The sequence below is a fragment of the Theobroma umbraticum genome, unplaced genomic scaffold (genome assembly GCF_002168275.2).
Source record: "Theobroma umbraticum cultivar Fairchild unplaced genomic scaffold, ASM216827v3 scaffold_67.0, whole genome shotgun sequence".
Classification (NCBI taxonomy): Eukaryota; Viridiplantae; Streptophyta; class Magnoliopsida; order Malvales; family Malvaceae; genus Theobroma; species Theobroma umbraticum.
Window position 1 is genome coordinate 576427 of NW_018397262.1, and position 10342 is coordinate 586768.

Consider the following 10342-nt stretch of genomic DNA (forward strand, 5'->3'; position numbering starts at 1 on the left):
AGTCACAAAATTTTCTTTTATCCATTATTGATCAGTGGAAGAATTTTAATAGAGCCATTTTGATGAGACAGTTTATCCGATTGGATGGGAGATTCCTTGTGGTCAAGGTGGCAAATAAACACAAAAGGGCAGAAACGGTGAAGGCTCCGATGTGCGCCGCACAAGAATGAAACTAATAATAGAGATCCAAGGTTGTCTTTTAAGGATATGGTTTCGAGAGAAAAGATGAGGATTGAAGGTAGGAAAAGTAGTTAAGGGCCAAAAACTACCCAAGGAGTGAAAGTTGAAGGCAATAGGGTCTATATTATTGAAGAGGAGGTGAAGTGGTTTAGGTGAAGTGCTTTGGGGAAGCTTAGATCAGCTATCAGTTACAAGTTAGTAAAGGGGAAGCTTACCTACTAATCTAAGCAAATCAATTAAGGCAACATCGACCCTGTAATTAAAAGCTTTCTTGTAGCCACTAATTTGCTTGATGGAAAGGAAAATCTGATCCAAAAGTGCTGACCTATTTCTATTTCAAACCATAATCCAATTATCTAAGGGTCAAGAGTGGTGGACCAAGGGCCAAAATCATTTAAATTCTTCAATTATTGGCTTGAAGAGAAGAACTTTAAAACAGTGTTTGAGGAATTGGGTGAACTCAAGTGAGAGCAATGGACGAATGAAATCTTTTAGAAAGAAACTTAAGGGACTTAAGCTAGTGCTAAAAAAGTGGCAAAAACAGGGTTTTGGAAATATACAAGATAGAATTATGAGGTTGGAGATTGAGCTACAAAATCTTAATGAGTCTTGGCATGAGGGAAATGTAGGATTGGATATTAAGCAAGTAATGTTAGATAAGAGAGCAAAACTTTGGGACCTCTACAAAATCGAAGAAAGATAGTGGCAGCAAAAGTCTAGGTGAGATAGATCTTCAAGGGTGTTCAAAATATTCATTTTTTTCACATTATGGCATCTACCCGAATGAGAAATAACCTTATTCAACTGTTGAAGATTGGAGATGTCAAGTATAACAAACTAGATGAAATAAAAAATGCAGTAGCACAGTACTTTGCAAAGTTTTGATAAAAGTAAAAAGGTCTTCCCACTTAAGGATTTCCATGGTCAATTTAAGGTGTTAAGTTCGAGTGTAGTTGAATTTTTGCTTAAAAGATTTTTTGAGCAAGAACTTTGGAACACCACCCTTTATAGCTATGATGGGAACAAGGCTCCAAGGCTCAACGATTTCAATTTTATTTTCTTTAAGAATAAATGTTCGATGATCAAGGAGAAAGTGATGAGATGTTAAGAAGACTTCTTTATGATGGGTAGGTTGGAACAAAGTGCTAGTAGTTCTTCCATTACCTTGATCTCCAAAGTCCAAAACTCGTGTAAGATAACAAAGTATAAGCTAATCAGTTTGGTGGGGATTCTATACAAAATTGTGGCAAAACTTTTGGATATAGGCTTTGGATGGTTATTGGGGAGGTTATAGTTGGTAAATAGTTTACTTTTGTTAAAAGAAGACAATTAATAGACTGTGCCTTAAATCACAAATGAGGTTATTGATTCTATAAAGAAACAAAGAGAATGAAGTTTTATATTTAAAGTTGATTTTGAAAAAGCCTACGACTGTATGGATTATGGATTCCTTCAGTTCATTATGGCTAAGATGGGATTTTTGGAGATTTGGAGGACTTGGATTATAGAGTGTCTATCTAATACTAACATTTTGGTTCTTGTTAATAGAGTCCTAACTAATCTGTTCAGGATGAAAAGAGGGTTGAAACAAGATTGTCCAGTTTTACCTTTCCTTTCAACATTGTTGTCAAGGCTTTCAGCCAAATGATGAACCAGGCCAAGGTTTGTGATTTATGCCAAGGGATCCCTATTGGTAGACATGGACTTATGATTTCTCATTTGCAATTCGTTGATGACACTGTAGTTTTTTGTAGACCTAAAGTTGAGAACTTCTTTAATGTGAAAAGAATCCTGAGATGCCTTTAGCTTGTGTCAAGTCTGAATATTAATTTTTGAAAGAGTAGTCTTATAGGGATGGAAATTGAAGACTAGTTGGTTCAAAGACGTGTGAATCTGATTGCTTGTAAGGTAAGGGAGCTACCTTTGGAATACTTGAGGCTGCCACTTGGTCCAAGCCTTACTTAACAAAGGTCTGAAAACTAGTCATTGAGAAATTCGAGTCTCGACTTGTAGGATAAAAAGCAAAGAAATTAACAATCAGGGGGAGGATCTCTCTTCTTCGATCAATGTTGGCAAGTTTTCATAGCTTCTTTATGTCTTTGTTTTCGATTCTTAAAAAAATTAAAAATGAACTCAAAAAAATTGAGAGGAGGTTTTTATGGAATGGAATGGAGAAGAAACGTAAAGTCCACTACATTGGGTGGGATAAGGTGTGCAGATATAAGAATGATAGGGGCCTGGGTATCATTAACTTGGAGATAAAAAAATAAAATGTTACTTAATAAATGGTTTTGGAGATACGAGAGGGAAAAGGATAGTTTGTGGAGAAAAGTTATAGTAAAGAAGACTAGAAGGAATCCCTTTTACGTTCTGCCCAACATAAACACCAAAAAGGAATGCTCTTTAACGTGAAAAAATATTATTAAACCATTACTGCCTACTAACGATTACTTTATACAAGTTAATCCCTACTTATATATGTTTGTAGGAAATGACAAACACATATGATTTTGGACAAAGAGTTGGATCAAGGGGAGAGTCCTCAAAGAAAGATTTGCAAAGGTCTTTGCCTTAGCAACAAAAAAAAAAGGGGTGTCAATGATTTAGAAAAATGGCATAATGAGAATTGGGAATGGCATGTTGAACTTCGACGAAAAACCTTTTGGGTGGAAGGAAGGTTACTCGAAACAATTCAGATCCATAGTGGAAGAGTATCACTTAAGTAAGGACCTTAATAATACATTGGTTTGGTGCAGATCAGCTTCCAGATAATATTTTGTCAAATCCTTTTGTAGAGAGGTGATGTGGTCAAACACTACAGAGGAAGGACCATGGAAAGATATATAGGTTAGCCTTATTCCTTTCAAAATTAAAGTCTTTATAACTCTTGTACGAATGGTGGTAGCAGTTAAGCTTGAGTTGGTTCGAAGAGGTAAACTTTCCAATGACCTTACTGAATGTGTGTTGTGTCAAAATAAGTTAGAAACTATTAGACATTTGTTTTTCATTGCAAAAAAAGTCGAAGTGTGTGGATGAGATGGTGTGATGAATGAAGCATTGAATGGGGTATGCCTAATGATGGTGGAATAGTACTAATGTAAAATAAGGAGAGCAAAATATTTAGAAAATGGGGTTCCATGCAATTGTATGGTCTACATGGCTCCATAGAAATGCCATGATGTTTAGAGGGAAAAATTGGAATGCAATCCAACTATAAGAAGAAAGTAAACTCAGAGTTGCAATATGGGCTAAAGCAAAATGACCAATAGCGTATAGGATTGTCCTTAACACATATGGAAACCTTATGACCGATAATGACAAAAGCGAGGAAAGATAGACTTGTGGAAGGTTGATACAAATCGGGACATGAAGAGATAAAGGTCAATCTTGATGGGGCAGCCTAAGGGTGTGATAGGGAAACGAGAATGTAAGGGGTCTTGTGTAATGAAGAAAGGTAGATTAGAGCAGTGTTCTCTAAATTATGGGAGTGGGCGATACTAGTCTTGTGGAATTGAAAGCCATTAAGGAGTCATTTCTCATCTTTTTTACCTTCCAAGTGAGCTTTATCCCATGCCCTTGTGATTTAAAGCGACTCTAAAAATGCAGTAAAATGGGTTAAAGCACCAACTAAGCACCATGGAAATTCCGAAAGTAGATTTTTCACATTGAAAAGATGAAGAATGGACAAAACAAATGGGAGGTGAATCACATTTTTGGGAGAGAAACTACGTTGCTAATAGCCTCTCAAAGGAAGGTGTTTTGCTCCAAAATGAGGTCTTGAATATTTTTGAAGATAAAATGGGGGGTGTTGGTATGTATAGGCATTGAGTATATAAGGCCCCACCTTGAAATTTTAGCTCTTGGATATGTTTTGGCTTAGTCAGGAGCTTGTTTTGCAAATTGTACAGTTTGGAGATAAACTTTTGTTCCTCAATTTTAAAATTCCTTTCTTTTTTTAAAAAAAAAGCAATGTAGGGGCTCAACATGCTGAGGTGTTTATCAATGTTTAAGAATAATTCTAGCATGTACTTTCTTCTGATTCTTCTGATGGTAGATAGAACTAGAATTGAAAAGAAGAAGAATAAAAAAGGTTTAAGTGAATATCAGTTTGTGGTGCATTTATGGAGACATCATGGATGCTAGCCTAAATTTTTGTGGAACAGAGTTGAACTTGATGCAAGGGAGGTTGCATTGTTGCAATAATTTTTGTATTGTTTTGTTATGCATGTACAAGCTGAGATGATGACTCTACTTGATCTAGAAAATGTAGTTTGGGATATCGGGTTTTTCAAGTCTAGAATGGATTTTGTTAATGACCTAGGGATTTTTGTATATGCTGCTCTTGTAAGTTATTGGACTTTAAAAATAGACCAAGAAAAATGGTTGTGCAGGGGTAAAGCTAATGTTATTTTTGCAATGATTTTTATTTGTCACAGACAAGAATCTTCTTGTAAATCTTGAATAAGGGTGAGCAAATTGTTTCTTTCTATTTTCAAAATTTGTCAATTTTCAAAAAAAAGAAAATAAAGACAACTTTTCCTCCACACTTACATATGTTAATTAACAACGAATATCACAATATAAAATGCAAAGTTACGCAACTAATACAATTATAAGAGTCGTAAGCAATTGATGTACTTCAATAGTTGTAGATCGATTTTGAATTTTGCAACCATCTCCATACAAGTAGACAACTGCTTGCAAAAAGACATCATATGTAAGGGTTATATAATTAATGTCCTTCATTCCAAATTTGTAGACAATATGAAAAGAAACAATAAAATTAAATGTTACATAAAAGAAGTTTCATCTTCATTCATAAAATAGCACTCACGTAAATTTTGTTGTACTAGACAAAAATCAAAAGTAGGTTCACAATTAAATCAGACTTATATTACCATCACCACTAATATCTTCTAACTTATTGTCATGCCAAGAATTGTGTCATTTGACAAAAGTATTTAAATACCTGGTTCTTCCAACGCTATATTCAATAATTAGCATTCTGTCTTGAATATAGAAACAAATAAATCTTTTCCTTCATTACTCTTGGAAAAGGCCACATATAAGTATTCATGTAGTATTAACCACAGGTGAACCCAGAAATTGTACATCTTGAAGGCCAATGTCAATGCTATAGCCTAACTCTTCAATTAGACTATTCAAATTTTCAATAATATAGGAAAGTCTAACAACTTTAAGAGCCCCATTTGTTTAATAGCAAGAAACCTTAATAGCATATATATGTAGGATAATTACATTTTCATCAATAGAAAATCGATTTACCTATGGTTCAACCACTGGCCTAGAGGGATAGGATTGCTTGAATAGCTGTGTATGTTGCTGGGACATCAAAAGCTTCGAACATGATTTCTACCACTTTTTTTCTCAATTAATTCTAGGATTTAATGGAGCCTTAGTTAAGAAGACAGGGTTTTCTTCAATAGTAACTCTGAGCTCCGTATCAAATGTATGCCCCCAAAGTGTCTCCATAGCTTCCGAGTCTCTCACTATCCCATGATCAATATGGTAACTCAATTTGAGGATTCCTCGCCTTGTTTGTGCTTTATCTCCGAAGTAGATGTCTTTTTGTCCGAAGCCAGCCATGGCATGTTTGTTTCATGGATGACCCGTTATGCTCAGAAAAAGCACACGTGGAACATCATTACCACCAAAACAGGCCTACATTAAGGAAAGCACTAGTAAAAAATTTATATATGAACTTCTGAGAGATGGTAAGATGATGGAATAATAGACCATTAACCTTGACAAAAATTGGGATTTTAATGAGGAATTATTTGGGAAAGTTGGAATATAGAATTATGAATAGAAATTAAATGGAGGATTCATATAAGAGGTTGGCTTGTACAAGATATCTAATATAGAGAGGTAGCATAAGAGAACAATTAAATGTCAATGCTGTTAACTTTGGCATGAATTTTAGAATGGTCAAAATATCTGGAAAGTCCTTGTACTAGAGTATTTTGTTCAATTTAGTCTCTCTACCCAAAATTACAACAATTAAGTCCCTATTTTTTGGAAATTACTTTAATTTAGTTCTTCCTTTTAACAGTATCCAATTTTACTGTTAAAGGGGATGATGTCAACGTTAACGTGGTGTTGACATGACACATTTTAATGATGTGGCGTCAACATGATGACATGGTGTGCCATGTGGCAGCAACATGATGGCATGGCAATACTTTGTGGCACTAATATGATGACGTGCAATGCTGACATGGCACTGACATGCTCACTTGTTAGTGTCACGTGACAGATCAAAAAAATTTTTAAAAAAAATTTACCACATCATAGAGACTAAATTGAACAAAAATATATAGTACAATGACTAAATTGAACAAAATCGAGTTGTTGAGGGACTAAATTGAAAAAAATATTTGAAAAATATAAATATTCAAGTAGATGATAGATATACTTATTAATAAGCAAAATATTTAAGTGTAAAAGATTTATGGTGTTAAAAAAAAATATATTTTCTTACTTAATTATTTGATTTTAGAATATGTACATTAATTTATCTTTTTTGCAAAAATCAAGTTTGAATTCTCCTTTAATTAAAATAATTTTGAAAAAAATTTCATACCGAAAATCAAATTTAGATGAATAACTTACATTATATTAAAATAAAATAATATAAAAAATTAAATAATTTTTTTTCTATTTATACTAGTATAAAAATTTGAAATTTATTTGACTTAATTTTAACTTGAACTCAACTCAAATAAACAAAATAGGTTGATTTAGTTTTTTCTTTTAAAAAATGAAAAAGGGAGATATAAAGTTAGCGATGATTAATTCTTCATTCTAACTTGCTTAATATAAGTATGACGAACCTTTTATTACAATCATAGAATCTGAGTTACTCCACCACTTTAATTTTTTATGTTTTTATTTTGATTAATGTTTCAGGTTATATTTTTTAAGTTGAAACTTTTTGGATTAAAAACTAAATTTATGGCCGATAGAGTTAAATATAATTGTAACTATTTGTACCATTTTATTTTGTATTTACAAATTTTTCCTAGATCCAAATTAATAATTTAAATTTAAATTTGGTAAAATTTGATTGTGGTCTTTTAAACTTAAATAAAATCGTTTTATAAGAAAATTTGAGTAAATTTAAATAAAAGATAAATTAAGGGTTGAATAATTCTAAAAGAATAGATATTTGTAAATTATAAAATTTGTAACTAAATCAACCTATTTGGCTAATTTGAATTCAGCTCAAGCTAAAAACTAAGTCAAACAAATTTCAAATTTTTATACTATTAAAAATAAAACAAAAAAAATTATTTAATCTTTTTATATTATTTTATTCCAATATAATGTAAGTTATTTATCTAAATTTTGTTTTAAGTATAAAATTTTTTTCGAAATTTTTTTATCGAAGGAGAATTCAAACTTAAATTTGCAAAAAATATAAATTATTATATATATTCTAGAATCATATAATTAAGAAAATATTTATATATATTTTAACATCATAAATCTTTTACACTTAAATATTTAACTTATTAATAAATATATCTATCATCTACTTAAATATTTATATTTTTTAAATATTTTTTTCAATTTACTTTCTATATTCTATATTTTTATTTAATTTAATCGCTATGATATGATAAATTTTTTTTTTTTAAACACTGGCACATTAGCATATTAGTGCCCAGTCAATCATGTGACATACCAGTGTCAGCGTTGACATCATCTTTGTTAATGACAAAATTAGATGTTAATAAAGAGGACTAAATTGAAATAATTTTTAAAATTAAAAAATTAAATTGTTATAATTTTGAATAGAGAGACTAAATTAAACAAAACATTCTTGTACAAAAACTTTTCAAGTATTTTGATTATTTTAAAATTCCTAACTTTTGGTTGCTTTTGGGGAATGCCCTCGCACATCGAGAAGTCAATCTAAAAGGGCATCTGTTTATCAGCTGGGCGGAGAAGGGGCTTTGGTTAAACAGGGGGAAACAATACTACACCTCTGGAAAAGAACCCCAACAGGTTACAAATGAAAGAAAATAACAACCGATGCAAATATTTCGCCAAAATTTCACACTTTTTTACTCTTAATGCCTGAAGTTTTGGTCGTACTAGAAGCAAGCCTCATTTCGCATGGACTCTCCTGCATAAACTTTCCCACGGATCAAGTCAAGTTTGTCGAGTTTGAGATTGGACTTGCCCTTGGGATCTTGAACAAAGGGCAGAACATCTTAAAAAGTTCACAATTCGAGTACACCATAATGACAGGCTTAAGCTATCAACAACTTATAATATATCATGTGAAGAACAAGATCCTGTTAACAAATGATTATTGTGCGTGCCTGCATCTATCAAAAGAAATTAATGTAATCACATTGCCAACAAGACGAATATGCTAACAAAATTGTCAGGTATTTGGTATAAGCACTAAAACCCTTGCCAGGAACATATTTTTAAACCTAATCTCTGGCAAACAATGGCTACAACCAAGGCATATAGGCCATGGTAACATTGAGAGCCATTGAGGGTCCATCAAAATACTACCAACTAACTTGTGAGAGCTCCTAGTTTTAATAGCTCATCGAGAGAAATTTGAGACTGATGCTAGTTATAAAAATATCATGAACCATCCCAACTTTAATTTCCTCTCCGAAGCACTCTGCTCACAAATCCTTGCAAAGAACTCCCCATTCCAGCACCAACAGCTTCTGCCAAATACTTTGCCTGTAACAATGTCACGTCATTTAGAATTCTAAAACAGATTCCCATTTTTACAGAAAGTTTTTAAAAAGGAAAAGGAAAAGGAATGGAGAGAAAAACCACCTCCTGGATTGTCTTCTTCAGATCAAAAGCATCTTTCACCCGATCATCCAAAAACAGCCATGTATCATGAAACTCTGCCAGAAAATGGTGAGTAAATAAAATACTATCTCAAAGGTTGCATCTCCACAAGAAAGTCACTGATGAGACAAAGATGTATACACATCAAAGTAATCACATAAAGGTAAAAGGAAATAAACCTGGCGAGCTGTCAGTCAGCATGTAAATCTCTGTTGTTGAGTATATCCCACCAAGGACAGTGCGCTTCACATACCAATCTACATCAGATGCCTCATAATCAGCAGCATGCCAGATTTCATCAACCAGCATTGCCCGCTGCTTAAAGCTTGTTGAAACATTCAATGGATGTGCCTACAAAAGAATGTTAGAAAACAATTGTCTTGAAGAGTGAAGGCTTTGACAAAGTAAACTAGTACTTTAACAAGAAAAAAGGTATAAGAACTGGTACTTGAATGCTGAGAGCTTGAGGCCATTTTGATATGTAGGGCGCTTGCATTTCTAGGCGAATCCTTACAAGCTTAGAGATACGCTGGCTAGGAATCAAGTTTTGTAATTCCTCTCCGGAGTCAATTCTATCAATAAGCCTTTGTAAGCAGTCATCCATGAAGAACTGCAGAGAGAAAAGAAATGAAGTCATTGTCAAAAAATGAAGGAGAACAGATCATACTAGCTGGAATTAGCAAAGCTAAGTATGCATCAAACAGTGAGATCTTTATACTTACAGCTAATCAATAGCTGAGCATCAGGAAACCAGCATTTGGTGGATACAACAAGATATACCAAGTTGAGAATACAAGACCAAAAGAAATAGAGTTTAAAATCTTAAAGACAAAGTTTGAGCAGAGTGGTCTAAACAAAGTATAGAGAAGAACCAAATTAAGGATCCAGGAAAGAGAAACCAAAATTTAGTCCCTTCCTAGAAGAACAGCCTCCAAAAATACTTTCACATTGATTTTGAATAACCCATTGCCATGGACAAGAGAAACATGACAGCATGCAATAAAAAGACAATAAACACTAGTATGAGATTGTTCGACCAATTAATTCATGCTACGGTTTATCTGAAATTCCCTACCTAAAATTCCCATATTGCAACTGATAACAATCACAATTAAAGAATAATTTGACATATAAATAAAAATGAAAGATTAAAAAAACAGAGTAAAACAGAGCTTATGCAAAGATTGAAACTTTCTTTTTACAGGAAAAAGAGTTGAAACTCTGTTCACCCCAAAAATTACCTCGACAAGGGCTGCTTCTTTTCGGGGGAAAGATCCAACGATTGAAGGAGAAACCCCAACTTCTTTTGCAC

The 10342-nt window shown here is 33.0% G+C and overlaps 1 protein-coding gene across 1 annotated transcript; it reads right to left on the minus strand.

Moving 5' to 3' along the window:
* Positions 1-8441: 8441 nt before the first annotated feature.
* On the minus strand, positions 8442-10336 carry LOC110419606 (ubiquinone biosynthesis COQ9-like protein). Its single transcript, XM_021432701.2, has 5 exons — positions 10272-10336; positions 9479-9640; positions 9210-9381; positions 9013-9086; positions 8442-8913 (listed from the first exon to the last, which is right to left on the minus strand). The coding sequence occupies exons 2-5, from the start codon at positions 9632-9634 to the stop codon at positions 8827-8829; spliced, it is 489 nt and encodes a 162-aa protein (XP_021288376.1). The 5' UTR covers positions 9635-9640; positions 10272-10336; the 3' UTR covers positions 8442-8826.
* Between the last annotated feature and the right edge of the window lie 6 nt (positions 10337-10342).